The sequence below is a fragment of the Neopsephotus bourkii genome, unplaced genomic scaffold (assembly GCF_033783945.1).
Source record: "Neopsephotus bourkii isolate Nb327-2 ecotype Australia unplaced genomic scaffold, CSIRO-AGI_Nbou_v1 NB_1234, whole genome shotgun sequence".
In the NCBI taxonomy this organism is placed as follows: domain Eukaryota; kingdom Metazoa; phylum Chordata; class Aves; order Psittaciformes; family Psittacidae; genus Neopsephotus; species Neopsephotus bourkii.
In genome coordinates, this window is record NW_026901719.1 from 5,278,303 (window position 1) to 5,296,286 (window position 17,984).

The 17,984-nt window shown below is 40.2% G+C and overlaps 1 protein-coding gene across 8 annotated transcripts in view; it reads right to left on the bottom strand.

The window, feature by feature from the left end:
• Positions 1-17,984, bottom strand: part of SMPX (small muscle protein X-linked) — a 41,290-nt gene that overhangs the window by 16,401 nt on the left and 6,905 nt on the right. For 5 of the 8 annotated variants that reach the window (XM_061364603.1, XM_061364601.1, XM_061364602.1 and 2 more), the window contains exons 3-4: positions 15,804-15,893; positions 11,718-11,871 (exon numbers count right to left, since the gene is read on the bottom strand). In XM_061364603.1, coding sequence (XP_061220587.1) covers positions 11,731-11,871; positions 15,804-15,893 — 231 coding nt within the window. In that variant the 3' untranslated portion in view covers positions 11,718-11,730. Of the gene's footprint in view, positions 1-6,790; positions 6,892-9,095; positions 9,626-9,708; positions 9,945-11,717; positions 11,872-15,803; positions 15,894-17,984 lie in introns of those variants that run through there. The other 3 variants (XM_061364598.1, XM_061364596.1, XM_061364597.1) reach the window with 3 other exon arrangements.

Below are 17,984 nucleotides of genomic sequence, written 5' to 3' on the forward strand. Positions count from 1 at the left end.
CATTTAGGTTTCAATGCATACAGCTACAGTACATATTAAGTCCTTTCACATCAGTAACCAGAGTGTATGTGTGTATATATGTATATATAGTGTTTATAGGTTTTTGTCATTTCTTACAGCTTTAAATATAAGACCATTGTTTTCCATGAATTAAATAGATTTCTTCAAAATGTAAATGGAGGCATTACACCATGTTGTTTGTACGAGACTGTGCTGTTAATACATGAATTTGCAGTCTGTGACAGGCAAGCATTTAGAAATGAGGTATTAGGATTGAGTGGAAGACAAATGGGAGAACCAAATTTTCCCATGACATCCTTCTTCACAACACAAAACATTTTTTTGACTAAACAAACTGAAAATTAAAAAAATTGCAACAGCAAAAGATGCATCCAAGGCCAATTATTGTTTGGGTTTGAATTTGCACTGTCATGATCTACAGGTTCTGTGGAAAATACTTTGTTTGTTCAGCTCTGCAGAAAGGCTCTTCTCAGAATGCACATGTAGCAGTTGGAGCACTCACACAGCTGTATTGGTAGAAGTCTTAGATCTGACCGCAGAAAGATACAGAGGCCCATTCACTCTAAACAATGAACAATGTGCTGTTTGCATATTCAAATTTGGAGTGGGATTTCGAGAAGCACTTAAGCAATTTAGGAGCATAGTTCCCGCTGAGTGTCAATGAGATCATGCTCCACAGTACCAGGGGACAGAGTCCCAAGGATGTAGATGCCTAAGGTACTTAGGTGCTTAACTCCAAAACTACTATCCTCAAAAACATGGTCCAACTACACCATAACCTCAAACTCTGCTCTTATCCATCTACAAATACAAGTTTTAATAAGCCTGCTCAGCTGAGTACCAAGGAGACATGAAATCCTGAGCATAAGCCAGAAACTTGGTGGGTTTCCACAGACACCTTCCTCCTCAGCACCTACCTAATTGCATCAGGCTTAGTACAAAAACACAGCAGCATCTACCCTGGTTTCTTCTAAAGCACAGCTTGAGGAAACTGTTGCTACACAGATTAGCTTTTAGACAAGGTACACAGCAATCTACAGGCTAAGGCACATGCAAGCAGGTTTCCTTGCTGCCAGCTGAGCTCTACATTGCTAAGCTGCCGCAAGGCTCACTTGTCTACAGATTAATTTTAATTCATTTCTGCACAGCAGCCTAGCTTTAGCTCAAAGTCTAGAAAGGGTCCCCCCTGCCAAGCTACTCTGCAGTCTCCAGGGAGGCAAGAAATGTCAGGTTTAATCCTTTTGAGGAGAAGAAGAAATTGACCTGCTTTATTCATGCATCCTGGCTGGGTATGTGTGATAATCGCTGAGCCAAGGCAGAACGGGGGTGGCACAAGCACGTTCCTTCCTTCCCTTCAAATTATTCTTCTTGTTCATACAAAAAGTACTCAGGTGCGAATCTGGAAGAGATGGCTCACACTGCAAACCCAGTGTGAGGGAAAATGATTCATGGCTCTACTCGGGACATTGCTGAAGCCCCAGAGGAGACAATCTGATTGTTTTTAGTTTTTCCTATTAGCTGTACCTCAACAGGACTCCCCTCAAGCTTCACGATGCTGCTTGCAGAAGTGGTTCAAGGTTTCTTAACAGTATATGCAGGGCCATCTCTTTGAGGTAGCAGAAGAGCAGGTTGTTGCAAGGCAGAAGGTTTCTGAGTGGACAGAGACACTGAAAACTGTGGGTGAGACTGGAATCTCCACCTCCCTTACTTCTTTCTGTAACCTTGTGCATCTCCTTACAGTCAGTTTCCTCTTGGGAGGAACAAGGACTCATCCCTGAACAATGCTAGTTCACCCTGGCAGGGGAAGACAATGCTGGCCTTTATCCAGCCCTTCAGAACACAGCAGTCAAGGTAGAAGGTGGTGTCATACACGCTGGACTATATATTCTCTACTCCCCTCTGCCTGCTCCAGGGTCTGGGGCACTTCAGCTCCCCTCTTTAATGGTGTGGCCAGCCAGCCAGTAGGTAGTAAAGTCCAGGCAGTTGTATCCACAAGTAGATCATGCAAGATTGCCTCCGTGGTAGAGAGATTTTGGGAGAGACAGAACTTGTAGTGCCTCTCTGAGGCAAATGAATATACAGCAGTGACATGTGGTGTTCTGCCATCTTCCACAGCTACCAGAAACAGCTGTCTTCATCATTCTGCCCAAGATGTATCTGATCCCTGTGCTGTTAACAAAATCCCAGACACTGGTGGGGGATGTAAAGGAACACTACACTGGCTCAAGGCACTGTAATGCCATTACACATGACTTTCATACCATGGGCTTGCCTCGGTGGAAATGTTTAGATGTCAAGACTCACTGCAGGTGGCATTCCAAGGCTTTTACTTTGCTGAGAATGGTCAATCTTCAGGTAAAAAATGAGGCCTTTAGCCTCAGGTCAATACAAGCCTCTCTGGGAGCCAGTTCCAGTCACCTCTATGGTGTCTGTTGAAGTAAGGCATTGAAGAAATTGGAGCTAACTGCTCTATTTCTCATCCTGCTGTCAGGAAGTGGATTGCAACCAAAGCACAAATAAGTTCAGGGATGGACATGGGCCAAGTTGCCCCGTGACCCAGCATGCTTCCCAGCAGAGCTGTGGGTGCTTGGCCAGGTTCCACCTCTTAATCTCTACATATGTGAAACAGAACATGAACATCTTCACAGAGGTTTCTACCAAATGACAAAGACTTCGAAGCATGAGTCAACAGAGACTCAGGTGATGTCTACTAATGTGATAAACTGCAGTAACTTGACAGACAACACTTAGCTACTCCTTAAATAAATAGAACTGGTTTGCCCCAGAAGTAATTGTTCAAACTTACAATCTCAAGTCTATTCCATTCTAAACTTAAGAATAAAAATAAGAAAAGCATATAGAGTGGAAAAGACTGCAATATGAAGGGTTTAAACTACAAAAAAAAAAAAAGGTACATGCGAGATATACCCAACTGAATTCACTTTCACCAAAATGGACTGAAAAACTGAAAGTATGTGTCTTGCCTTCACAGAGAGCTCTTCTTGACTTGAGAACTAAAAGAAAAAAAAATTATATTTTTTTCCAAAACAAATGCTTCCATTCAAACCCTGAAGAGACCGATCAATTCAACTATTTTCAGGCAAAAAAAACACAAACCCAAAGAAATTGAGAAATCCAAACGTAAAAGGTCTGAAATCCTTAGTTAAAGGCTTAATTAATGTCTGAGACAATTAATTAGTTACAGTAGAGGACATACTCTATCCCAGTCTTTGACAGTCCTTGGGAGGACTACTGCATTCAAGAACATCAAGATCTGCAAACATAGAAACAACTGGAGCTTTGCTTTTCCCTGTATTCTGCCTATTTCTGCTTGAATATTTGGTTTCAAGTCTTCAGATTTTCTTCCATTTCAGTACACACTTTGTATACACATCTTGCATATAAAGGCAGCACGTTTCAAATCCTTGAAATAACACCATCTAGTTAGTGTCATCGTTCTTCCCTCGGAATAGGAGCATTTTGGCTTTGGGGGAAGTTTTTGTTCTTTGATGTTTCCTCAGTAAAAGCAATTTTGCCAGTCCTGCTCTCTCCTTGTGTGCACCAGTATTGTTGCTACCGCTGTTAAAATGCACTAACACGGCAGTGGACATGGGCCAGTTAGCCTGCTTCTCCTGTGGTTCATTTGTTAGGAAGCAGGGCAAGTACAGCCTTCACCCTCTTCTTCCCTAAGTGCATTCCCAGCTCCAGCTATTGTTTGCTCTCTGATTACATTTCTGTACCATGAAAGGCTCTGTAACGCTGTGCAGGAGTAACAGCAATTTCAAGATGAGGTTTGCTCCAAGGCAACAAACAGGAGCAAAGACCCAGAAAAGCTAAAAGCTGAAGGACTCGATTTATTATCAGTTGAATAAATGAATTATTAAATTAAAGGCAATATTATGGCAACTTTACCAGACTGGGGAGTAAGTTCTGAACACCAAGTCTGAAGGGTTTATTCTGCTTTTATTGAATCCATGTCTGTACATGGAGGTCAGCCATTTGTGGTCAGAAACAAATGCAGCCATGCTAATATAACCACTAAACGGAGGGAAGAAAAACACTTTATACTTGTTCCCAAGTTCAAGGAAAGGTTAGTCCAGCTGAGATTCCTTTCAACTAGCTGTAACCTGCAGCAAATCAAACATCAAGAATAAAGTATGACCAACACTGAGAGGAAAACCAATACATATTCCTGTAAGAGATGCTTATTTATGCTGTGTATTTTGTTCTCTTAGTGCACCTACAGCATAAGATTTTCCCTGTAGTGTTGCCAGTTGGGCAACAGATGTTGGCATCACTGTAATGGTGAGCTCTGCCTACACACAATGGTCTACCTATCTAAGGTGAGATCTAGTATAGAATCCCAGAATCCCAGAATCCCAAGGGTTGGAAGGGACCTCAAGAGATCATCTGGTCCAACCCCCCTGCAAGAGCAGGGTAACCTAGAGTACATCACACAGGAACTCGTCCAGGCGGGCCTTGAATATCTCCAATGTGGGAGACTCCACAACCCCCCTGGATCATATCATGGTATTTATCTCAGAAGGAATTTGTAAACAAGTGTGAAATAGAGATAGCCTTGGCACTAAAAACAGCATCACTTTTCAAAACAAGGCACACGAGAAGCAATTTGGTGGCTGAATCAAGCATAATCCTATGTATGTCCAGAGTAGGGTTAATAACACTTGTAGAGAGCCTGGTCCCAGACAGGGGTCACAAAGCTTGTAGAATATTAAGCCACCCCTGCAAGAGATGACAAAGTAGTTACACAGTAATTTATGTGGTTCTTGATCACAAGGCTGTGAAAACATAATTGGGTAGTCTTTTAACAAATAAAACGAATAAAAGCTATAAAACAAAATGAAGAGGCACTAAATTTAGAAGAAAATTGATTTGATTAGCACATCAGAGCTGTGATATTTCAGATCATACTGTCATCTTAATTGTCTACAATTTATGTAGATTTGATAAAACTATGTGAGCTGTTAATAACGTAGGGAGTTGCACTTCATGTATTCAAAAGCAGTTAGCCTTTTTACTCTGATGTTGGCACTTGAAAACCTTTGTGCTGAATAAATTTTGAAGTGTGTAATGTTAGAGAGACTGGAACTGCTTTTTATTTTGGGTTTCTGATGATGCCTGTCACTACAGTGCCTGAGTGCTCCAGGCGTACCTAATGCTGGCGGGACAGTTCCCAGGTACAGAGAAACAGCATTGCTCTCATCTCACCCATAACCCTTTAATCTAGTTTGTATGATCACTTTCCCGCTCTCCAAACAGTTTCTAATGCCCATGATTCCCTGATTACAATTAGTTCTGCATGAGTTTGTATGCATGTGCCTCAGGATAAGCACCATTTAAGTTGAAGAAACTTCTCTAAATAGTAGGATCTGTTCACATAGCAAATAGCTGGAATTTTAGGGATTCCTGATATCTTGTTCTGAGATTTCCAAGGGGAATGCATTCCAGTGATACTTATTGTTTAATGTTACATTTATATATATATATTAAAAAAATCATTAATACTACCTCTTAACACACATAGAAGAGATAAGCAAGAAAAAGCCTGCTGACTATATTCCATCTTCATGCTTCACTGATCCCTTCATGCCCGGTGTTATCAGGAGGCCTCATGCCTTTCTGAGCTTCGAGGGATGTCAGACCAGAAATTTCATCTAATTCAAGGAACTGACTGAAAAGTTTAGTTCTTAGAAAAATCTATTATGGACAGCACTGATGGAAACATAGGGGTTTCTGTGTAAGAGTCTGACAACTGAAGTTCAGGACCAAGTAACTGATAGAGTGACCACAGGAAAGCAGTTATGAAACAGCAGTTAGCAATTTTTTCCAAAAAAAAAAAAAAAAAAAGGAGAATTTTCAGCTTTCAAACAAAATACCTGCAACTTTCTCCCAGAAACTGATGACTGCTACTCAAGAATGGAGTTACTTGAGAATTTGTGGGGAGGAGTATGTGGGGAAACCAAAATAGGGTGGCAGTATTTTGTTACTTTAATGGTGTTAACATTTCAAAGCAAGAAGCTCAATAAAGAAATTTCTTCTGTCTGTGTGTAGAGGCCTGTCCATCTCTACATGTCTGCAGACAATAAGTACAGGGAAGGTAGAGAAGTAAATAACACACTCATGTTCTAAAAATCAGTAGAGAGTTCTTTAAGTTATTACTTTATGCTTGTCTCTTCCAGCAATAAAAACGTTTCGCTTGAAGACACAGTTTGAAAATAAGAGACTTCTCTGCATATTCCATTTTTTGGAAAAAATACAAGTGTCAATCCTTGTAGTTTGCTTTGGAGCAAAATGTTTTCTGATTTTTCAGTTCTTGTTGTGAAGTTATTAGTCTGTTTTCAAAACCATAAAACACAATCTTTTCCTAACTAGCTTATGTAGAAGCATTTGTTGTTCATAAAAATATGCTGTGGTCTTTACTCAGTAAAATCAACACATACTTTCAAGCTTTCTTAGGCATCTAGAAAGCAAAGTCTCTCCAGTCTGCTTTCCTCCTCACTTGTGCCATTCAACATGAGAAGGAAACCTCTCCTTCACTTGCAAAAGAATGACATGGTTGGGGCTTACCACAGCATTGCATCAGTGGCAGGGAAGAGGCTCTTAGTTCATGATGGACAGTTGCAGGCCACGTTAGAGACAGTGAACAATTTTTACTTCTGGACATATAAAGTGTGGGAAACAAAACATGAATAACTTTTCTTCTTTTTTTTTTGCCAGAGGAGATAATATTCCAAAGATTCCTCTGATAATTAAATTGTGTCCTGGAGATTCCAATTTTCTCTTTGAAAAGAAATTTCTAGCTCTTCTGTTTTAAAGTCTGAAAGAATGACATAAGTAGACTCAACAAACCTGAAAGGTAAACCAAAAGAACTTTAAACACACTGTTAAAAAATCCTAAACCTCTCAACTATCAAGTTTCTTAGGACAGAAACAGAAGTGACCAGCAAGATTGATGGTTGGCCATGAAATCCCCAAGTGCTGTTGATCTGGGAATTCTGAACTAAAGGTAGCAGGATGGTAGGAAACCAAGGTCAGAAAAACACAAGTACTTTGAAATTAACACAGGCCAAACAGTGAGTGGAGCTGGGGATGGCCTGTCACTGGGCACCACTGAGGAAAGCCTGGAACTGCCCTTTTTGCGCCCTCCCTTCAGGTACTTATATACATTGATGAGATCGCCCCAAGCTTCCTCTTGACTTTGGCACAGGGTTCTGCAGAAATTCTTGCAGCACATCCTCCTTCTTCACCCCACTGTTCCCACTCCAGCTAAGGAGATCCGAGCTCATAATCTCCCTTGGTATCCTCTTCATGCAGGATTCCCTTCTCTCACACAAGGGCTGGGTACTTGGGCTTAAGAAAATGAACAAATTTTCTTAAAACAGTGGGGCTGTTTCAAGAGCTCACAACATGTCTTGTTGCACAACCCCCACATTTCAGGGCACAAAATGACAGGGGTACAGAATGAAGAGCAAACATGAGCTGCAGCAATAACTGGCTACAATTATACATATTCTCAGGTGAAATGCCAGTTTGTGATTTGGCCCATTTTCGGGTACAATCACCATACTAGATATCACATAAGATATCACAACAATCAGCAGTAAGTAGCCATAGCAAGCTCCATTTTTCACAAATTAAATGCTTCCTACCATTACCTATCCAATAGAACTTATATTTAGCTGATTAGTGTATGCTGTTTTGTTACTATTTTATTTTGCTATGTTTTGCTCATGTGCATATGCAAAAGGAGCAGCACAAAAAATGTAGATGGAGAAAAGTAAAATTAATCACAACTCACACTGCATATTAAAACTAGCTGCATCAAACACATCAACTACAGGTCTATGGAAGAAAAGAAATATCTTTATGACAAAGAAGAGTATACTAATTAGTTAATTATAGATGATAGACCAGGAGCAGGATATGACTACAGTAATACCTTAACTGATAAGCACTTGATGACCTCCAGTGAATCCAGCTTCATGACATTTTACTAATTATATCCCTCCCAAAAACCGTTAGACTCACAACTACAATCTTAGCAATTCTATTCATGTGCCCAAATTCAGTGAAAGAGCAAGATCAAAGATATTTAACAGAAGTTACTCTAAAGTGTAAACGTGTATGTGGGAATGGGTTTGCAAATAATGACCTAATCTACTGTTTTGTAGGCTCCTTATTTTTGATAATCAGTTTGCACTCTGTAATGCCAAGCAAGATAAAATGGATCAAAATTAAATCAAAATTCACCATTTTGACTTGCACTTTACTGATAATATCCAATGAAAAATGTCAATACTGGGTATATCCTACAGGATACCACCAGAAATATAAAAATACTATCAAAGGGAAATCCCTCAACAGTTAATATCTGATAAGTTTATTGTACTAATGTGAGAGAGAATCAATTTCCAAACTGTGAAAACTAAACAACACTCTCATTTATCAGCATGCTCTCTGCACAGGCATATTACATTGACCAGTCAGTTAACCATTCTTCAAACAGCATCACATCCAAACGGTGATTAGTAATCCCATCTTGGAGGCGACACAAAGTATCAGGCAGATGTGAGCATGGATTTCTTGTAAATAAAAATAATCTTCACTGGCGTGGCATGGTCAGTCATAAAACAATTCACTGACTAAATCAGATTTCCTACAAGGCTGCAGGTCATGCCTAGAACAACTGAACTGATGAATGTCCTCTATAGGGGAAAATCTTCAGATTTAGTACTATTCAAAGCTGTGGATGTGGCAAGTGATTGATTTACATCTAATTTTTTTGCTTAGAGCTTACACTGCAGCCAAAGCCAAACTCCTAGTCTCCAGTGAGTACTGTGCCCATAAATCTTCACAAACTAAGTGTTTGGGTATGATCTGTGACTATACTATTAAAAATCTAGAGACTGTGTCACTGTCAGGACCTGATGACCAATACAACATTAAAAGAAAGAGGGAGACGTAATGACCTCGCAGCTTTTAAGATGCCCTTTACTTTGCTGATCATTCTGTAGAAATCGTTCCTTTAGAGTGAGCCTACATGTTTCTGTCAGGCTCTCAGTAAGGTAATTATTAAAAACCTGATTTAAACTTTAAAATAGAAATCATCAGAGAACAAATATGGTGCTAAATATATGTCTAAATTTCTCTTACAGAGAGAAACCTCTTTAAAGCCCATTATTAAAAATTCGTATTTCTTTAGGCACCACTTTAGGCCAATGATTACAGCATTGTATTTTAAAAATGTTAATTTTCCATATCCTGAGTTTTCTGGAAAGAAAGACTGCACTGTTTCTTTAAAATAACAGGAACACTGACACAGAAGGATAAAAGCAAGAAAAATGAAGCACTTTCTCCTTCTAAATGGCATATTTATGCTGTACATAAGAAATAAGTAAATGTTGCAGTGTGTATTGGGGTAATTGGCTCAGATTACATGCTATTTCTTTCAGGACTGCTGGTCCGTAGCACTTCTGCGTTCCAAGAACTTTTTTGCACTGCTTTCTGTTTTATTTTGTTCTTCATTTATGTTTCTGTGCAGCAAATTCCAGGTGATGTTCTGCTCAGCCTGGCTCCTCTGCCTCTTTTCACAGTAAAAAGTACTTGTGTCAATAGGCAGAATTGGCAATTGATGTGACTAGTATATGACACAACTACCTTCTAATAGTAGCCAGGTATTTTTCTTTATTGAAACTTCTCTGTACATCTGAATTTTCATTGTAGCTGCCTGATGCAACTTTACTGACTCATGCTTTTCAAAGAAAATCAGAGGTTAAATCCATGGACAGAAATGATCACTAATTTCCTTAAGGCTCAGAACACAGAGCAACATATTTTTATGGTCCTTGTTTGAAATCAGATGGAAATTATTCTGAAATCTCCATTGAAGTGCTGAATATTTCCTGTTAAATAAAATTATCATAGAATCAGAGAGTGGTTTGGTTGGAAGAGACGTTTAAAGGTCATCCAGTCCTCCCTCTCTGCAATGAGCAGAGACTTCTTCAACTAGATCAGACTGCTCAGAGACCCCAGCCTGACCTTGAATGTTTCCAGGGATGGGGCACCCATACTTCTGGGCAATATGCACCAGTGCTTCATGCCTTTCACTCTAAAAGTTTTGTCATTATACCTAGTCTAAATCTACTCTAATTTAATTTAAAACCATTATTCCTTGTCCTATTGCTGCAGGATCTACTAAAAGGTCTGTACCCGTCTTTTTTATACACCCCCTTTAGGTACTGGAAGCTGCTATAAGGTGTCCCAGGAGCCTTCACTTCTCCAGGCTGAACAAGCCCAGCTCTCTCAGCCTGTCTTCATGGGAGAGGTGCTCCAGCCCTCTGATCATCTTCATGGCCCTTCTTTGGAATTACTCCAACAGGTCCACATCCCTCTTATGTTGGGGGCCCCAGAACTGAACGCAGTACTGCAGGTGGGGTCTCACCAGAGTAGAGGTGGGAGACTCACCTCTCTTGAGCTGGTGGCCATGCTCTTTTTGATGCAGCCCAGCATACAGTTAGCTTTCTGGGCTGTAAGCACACACTGCCAGCTCGTGCCCAGCTTTCCATCCACTAGCATCCCAGGTCCTTCTCCACAGGGTTACTTTCAATCCCTTTATCCCCCCACCTGTATTGATACCAGAGCGTTGCCCCACCCCATGTGCAGGATCTTACACTTGGCTTTGTTGAATCTCATGAGGTTCATATGGACCCGCTTCTTGAGCTTGTCCAGGTCGCTCTGAATGGCATCCCTTCCCTTAGGTGTATCAATTGCATCAGTGGTTTTGTCAATCACACAAGTGGTGACATTACCCTTGATACATCTGCAAACTTGCTGAGGGTGCACTCAATCCCACTGTCTGTGTCTTTGATGAAGATATTAAACAGTACTGGTCCCAGTACAGACCCCTCAGTGACACCACTCGCCACTGATCTCCAGCTGGACATTGAGCAAAATAAGATAAACTATGAGCTGTGGTGCTAGTCATAGATGAGTGGCTCAACCCATAGATGTGTGTTGCTGTCAGCAGTGCCTGAGTGTTCCTGTCTGCTCTCTGACTGCTGCCTTAGAGGAGCAGAGATCTCCCCAGGGTCCTGTATCATATATCTGAGCCCCACATACATATGTAGCGAATCCTTGGGTGGCACAGGTGGCATCGGGTATATATGCATGATCAAATACACGGAGGAGCCATTGGAATGTCAGTTTTGAATTACAGAAATAAAATAGTACCAAGTATCTGCTAAAAAGGAGCTTTTTAAAAATACTGACCTAGCTGTCCATCAGTGCAATAAATTTATTTGCATTGTAAAATATTTATTTGTAGTTAAAGTATACAAATACAAGTCCTATATTCTGTAAAACTGAAACTTGTGCTTGTGAAGTAAGAAGCTAGTATTTTTTAAGCTGGTTCAGTATTCCTAATAGCTAAATGCACTTTTTGTTAGGCTGGTTGATGGTTGACATGTGTCATCACATATAGTCTCCTGTATGCTCCATGTTTGACGTAACAGAGAATTCCAAGGATTACAACGTTTCCTTCTTATATGTTGTCTTTGAGATATGGGGCGTGATTCTCAGTCCTCTGCAGTGACTGGAAAGACATTTTTTGAACCCAAGAGGTTTCTGGATCAGCCTGCTTCTCCTAGAGCCATGCAAAGGGCTTCTCTTTTACTCACCTGCTTCTTCCAGCTACTGTTCAGCTTTGGGGACAAATTTCAGCTCGCTCTTTATGTTCTGAATCTCTGACAAGTTGACAGCAGGACCTGGAAGTTTCTTTGCTCCAGGGAGATGTTTCTTTTCTTTCTCCTCCTCTGTCGAAGCAGGAACACTCTGCACAAAAGGATACCAGTGACCTGACTGCTGCTATAGCAATCTCTTGAGCATGAGCACAGGTCAGTTATGTGGTAAACAGGAAAGGTTGTTTTTATACTAAATGCTACCCCAGTAGAAATTGGGGGGGGGGGTGGAGAGGAGTAAGGAGGGAAAAGATAGGTTATTTTGTGGGTTGTTGTCTAAAATGTCTAAAAGCATTCTAAAAAAAAAAAAAAATAAGAATTGCTCAGCGCAGAGGAATGTGGATCTTTTGGTAAAAGAGTAAGAATTTACAGTGTGAGACCATTACCAGAACATTAACTAGGTGGAGCATTAAAGGCAACTTTCAGGTCCTCCATATTTTAGGGATAAAAAGCAGAAGAACCATTTTTATAATCTAGTTTCTTTCAGAGTCTCATAGCAGCCAGACAGCTGGGGAGGAAAACCATCACACACTTCCGCAGCTCTGGACAGGAGCTATGATAATAGGTTATGAGCATCAAAAGCTTCACCCAAACTCAGCTTGAATTGATGCTTAATTTTTCTTAACCTCAGCTGCAAGACTGGAAGGGTTATTGTTATTTTATGTTTGAATTAGGGTAGTACCTGATAGCTGTTTTGCTGACACTGTAAAATTACAAGCTAAATAGCAGCTCTTACACGTAACAGACATCTCAGGCAATTGCCAAGAGACCACAGTGTTTCAGCTCTTGGTACTGCCTTAGTTTTACTATTTCTCTTATGTGTGATAGAACATGTATTTTAGACAATTTCTATTCTAGTCTGAGCAATGTTTTGAACTAGTTTTCCAGTATTGAGTTTAAGGTTGTTCCAGCCTGTTCTGTATTTTATAAAGCTGGCATACAGGGGGAACCATGTAGGTTTGGAGATCAATTAATATTGTACTGCGAATAATTTAACAAAATTATTTTTTCTTTTCTGATTACTCTGCTGTGTTCTCTTGAAATGGACTTTTGGGATCTAATTCAGTATTAAGATACATTAGCCACCTTTTTTGCTAACATGTATTGACCGTGAACAATCAATTATTAATATTTTACTTCATTTTTTAAATTCCAAAGTTATCTGTCAAATACTTTTGGCCAGTAAACCCCTCTTTTTTCTGATGACTACATGCTCATCAAGAAGCAGACCAGGCTTTCTGGGCTGCAAGTGCACACTGCCGGCTCCTGTTGAGCTTCTCATCACCAAAACCCACAAGTTTTTCTCCTTGGGGCTGCTTTCAGTTCATTCTCCACCCAGCCTGTATTTATTCTTGGATTGCCCCAACCCATGTGCAGGACCTTGCATTTGGCTTTGTTGAACTTCATGAGGTTTGCACAGGCGCACCTCTCAAGCTTGTCATGGTCGCTTTTTATGACATCCATAATACTGCTACTCATTAATGTCATTATACTATTATTTCTTTTTGATCATTTAAAATAGCCAGTGCTCCAGCCCCAGCTACTATACATACTGTCTAATAGCCGTCTTAATGATCTAACATCCTGAAACAGTAGCAAAGCACAGCAGGATGATAAAGTGATACAGAAGGTGTTCGGAGGGATGCACAAAATTGTATCAGTAGTCAAATATGCCATGGGCTTGTATTGTTTTCTCTGATAGCTTTCTCACACAACTAGCTAATCTGAATAATCAGGAAAAACTACCATGCCCCTAGCCCCTTAGTTCTTATCAGCTACTATTAAAAATACAATTCATCTTCAATACCATTCCTCTCATAGTGCAAACAGTGCAAACTTTGGCAAAGTTTTATAGATCCTGCACTCCATAAAATGATGTTAGCTTTCCCTTCTAACCTCATGCGTGTGCTATTTATGACTGCACCCCTCCCTGTACCACCCACTCCATGAGCAATGCTCAGCTGATATCAGACCTTGACTTTCAGTTTTATTTAAGAAAGTCTGAAGAGATATATGACAAAAGTTAACGAATACATTCATGGAAATGCTCTGACTGAAGAAGAGTTGTTTTCTGAAATTCCCACTCTCCCATTTCTTTTCATGTCCTTACCATGTCCACTCCCTTGACCTTTAAAAATATACATTCCCGTTTGACTCCACCATCCACTTAAGACCTGTATTTCCCTCATATCCTTTGCCAAGGTTTTAAAATGGAGTAAAAAATACTAAGCACTGTTAGCAAAAGTTGTATTTGTATAAAACTGCTCTAAGGAATCACAAGCTGTATTGCAAAAGTTAACAAGATGGGAAAATAGAAAAGACAAGACAACTGGTAGCATTTTTATTCTATTCCTCTTACAAGATCTGTTTCTGTGGTCTTTAGTGCCATTGGTTTGGTTGCACACTGGCTATAAAACTGGGGCCAAGAACATTCATTCTATAATGTCTGTCTCATACATAGTATCCACATAACTGAGAAGCAAAGCAATATTCATTACCCAACCAAATCTAATTATCAGCACTGTTCATTTATTTCTCAAACTCTACTAGAATTCACACATGCTATATTAGTTTCTGCTTAATAACATGCATGCCTTCACCAGTTTAATTACTGCAGAGAGAATATGCTTTGATTTCTTTCCAGGGGAGAAAGCCACAATATGTGTTCAAGGTTGCTTTGTATGTTTGAGTTTTGAGTATGTTTATTATCTTCTTAAGAAGATTCACGTCAACCTGGGTTTGAGTTCTTTGGGGAAGTTCTCTGTAAACAGAGCACTATATTGAAATTCAGACAAAAGTCTGTCTGATTTGGACAGAAAAGAAAAGAATTAGCTCTTACACAACTGAGCCTGACTGTTTTAAGTGCCTATACCAGGTCAGAAGGAGCTGTCGATTTGTACAAGACTAATCTGGCTGCTTCTTGTTTGGGACTGAATCACCTTCAGCTCCATTGCATGCCTGGAGAAAAGTGGCTATCCACTCCCTTCTGATCATCACGGCTCTTCTCTGCATGAGGGCAAGACCCCCTCCAGCCACGACAGATTTGGTGCGCCTATAGGTCAGCAAGTCCATCTGGCTGAGTCCTGCCAGAGGCAGCCCACCTGTATCAGGTTGCTTCAAGCCTTCCCTCCCCTTGGCTCTGAAGAGCATCAGCCCAGCAGTACCTGTTCTTGGCTGGTGATTTTATATTCAAACTAAGCCAACTGGCCAGGAAGCCATGAACACCCGTCTTTACTTCACTTGTTGGTTTTATTTTGTTTGGAGTATCTACCACTACTTTTTCCTCCACCATTGGTTTTATTTCTTATTTATTATAAAAGTTCTTTGTAAATAAGATGGCTTAATATCATCCAGAAATATGATATTTCTGATTAATCATAACCTTTGTGATCAATGTTAAGGTATAAATTGGATTTTTTATTCAAAACTCAGTGTTAGATACTCCTGTAAAATGTAAGCATGAAAATACAGAATTCAATATAAAATTGAGTATTTCCACCTGTATGCAGATGAATGGGTTCACAATTTCTGTTTTTAATTTGCAAGTGTCTTCACATTCAATTTGTCCTCACTGATAAATATTCTTAAAAGTGTCAGGTTTTAAGACCTGTTTCAATATTGTTAAGCTGTAACAATAAATCACACTATTGAGCGACAGGTAGTAGCATATTCTTCCAAAGCCTTGCTATTACTTTTCCTGCTGTATCCATCAACTCCCATCTAGATAAATAGTGCTAGTGAAATCCTGGCTCTCTTTCCTGACAGCAGATATCATGCTGTTGAAGCAGAGCTACGTGCCTTGGAAACAGTTTAAATTCCTGTAGATGCCTTGGCATCAAAACCAGAACTATGTATGGATGAAGTGTTTAGTAGGTGGCCATTTATTTCCATGAATGACCAGTGCATGTTCAGCTGTGGTACCTAAGATTGGTATGCAGTGCTGTAAGACTGATTAAAAGGCTGTCTTCCATCAATGGCAGGGATTCTCCTGAGGGGAAAAAAACCAAACCCCCCCTTTTTTCTTACCTCTTCCACTTCTTCAGGTGTAAGTTCTTTTCTTTTATGAGGGTGGCCTGCACCAGGTCGAAATGCTCCCATTGGGATGTTAATATTAGCCTGTGAGAAGGAAATTATGATGCATAGTGACTGATAAATAAACATACAGCTGGTAAAAGGCAAAATTCCAAAGGGGTGGGACAAGTGTATGGACATTATCAGTTTCCAAGCACTTACGCCTTCATTGCATGCATGCATCACACCACTCCCATGGGAAAGGGAAGGGCTTTTATCTCCATTTTAAAGGTGGAAAGTGAAAAAACAAAGTTATCTAGTAAGCTCTTGAAGTTCTGCATTTTATTCTAAAGCTCCCTGATTTCACTGGACTTGAAACAAATTAATGCGGAGCACCAAAGTGTCTAGGTCTAGGTCTGCTTCAGTTTGATCAAGGTCAAACAGAAAGTGAATGCCATAATCAGCATCTAAGTGTACATGACACAAATCCTACAATAAAGCCCCAACCACTGGACCACTTTCCCTCCCCCAGCAACACCAGTTCTTACCTCATTTAATCCCAGCTCATTAGGAAGGAAAGCCTGCCCTGGGCCAACTGAAGCCACCCTGTTTAAAATGTTATTTTTACCGACAAAATTTACCCACAGGTGCTGCAAATATAATGCCTTAGTCCTACAACTATGCCTGTTGGTAGTGAAGAGGTTCTGCTAGAAAAGGCAGAAAGGCTTTTCGACCCTCGAGCCTCTGCTGGGTTTCACTGAGCCACTCCAGCCTGGCCTGCAGCAGGGCTTTATAGGTCAGAGCAAGCTGAGCCAGCTCCAGCACTGGAGAGACCACTAGCCCTGGCTTTAGCAAACTCGCCCCAGAATAATACCCACATGATTGCCTCAATCTGATTTTTTATCTGTAGCAGAAAGTCAGTAGCCATAACATAAATGGGGCTGGTAATAGATACCTTACAAGTAAAGATGCTGGGGAAAAGAACGGCAGAAAACATCGCCTAGGAAAAAGCCGCTAAACTGTATCTATTTCCCAATGTGACCCAGACTGGCTTGTTTTAAAAGTCAAAAGGTGTGATTAACTAAGTGCAAAATTTATACCTAAATTCTTATCTTGTGATCTCAGAAGAGAAGCTTGTCCTAGGAAATGTCATCAAAATATCATGACTCCCACTGGTAAAACCAGGGGTTGAATCAGTAACATTATGGAGCAGAAGCAGAGAATCTTCGAACAGCAAGCTGTTTGACTGTAGTTTACCACCTGAATGATTTGCATTAAATGAAGACGAATAAACCCATCCTTCTGCTCAAATAGTGGTCCTGCAGATTGTGCTCCAGGTTGAGCAGCCCCAGGAAAACAGCCCACTGTTTTTAGTAACAACTGTTCACACAGTTGCAATCAAATATCAAGGAAATTAAGAATCAATTTGCAAGAAATAAACACCTTCCCCTGTATTCTACTCAGCTGTTTACCATTATTTTATTTATGCAAGGTGATGCTGCCATTTCAGTGGGGCTGGCAAATGTCTGTAGGGCCATGTAGTTTATAGACAATTAGGCATTCATTTCATAAGACTTTTTCATTGAGCTTTAGTTTAGATATTGTGAAACCTTTCACCTACACCTCCTAAGTTCCTCGGAGATGGGGCATTTTCTGCCTCACAGTACTTAACCCATTATTTCATTTACGAAAATAGCTTTGCGATTTTTAATTTTAAGCATCTCCCCCACCAGGCTCTGTGAACTCCAGGTAGGTTTTGTTTCTGGAAATGAAACGTCTCTGCACTTTACAGCTAGTGTAGACATACAAGCTCACAGAGGTGAAACATTAAGAGTTTGCTCTCGGCGTGCGTCTTGAACTCAGGCATTCCTTCCCCTTGGAGTCAATCAAAGCAGAAGCCTGCCTCCCATGGCCACCTAGGGCATACCACAGCATGGTAATTCTGATACCCAGCCCCTTCATTTCCTACTATGATTGACAGACCAACTGTGACTAAAAATGTTTCAGGAAATAAAAAAAAAACAAACCACTAAGTGCCAGACTGCTAATTAAATTAAATAAACTGCTCTTTGGTCTGCTTCAGGATTTTCACAGTAATCTGTGTCACACAAAAGCAGTTTGTATTATGTTATCTGCAATAAGTACATTCACATTAGAGTTTGGACAAGATGTGACATGAAATATTAACTTGGTTAA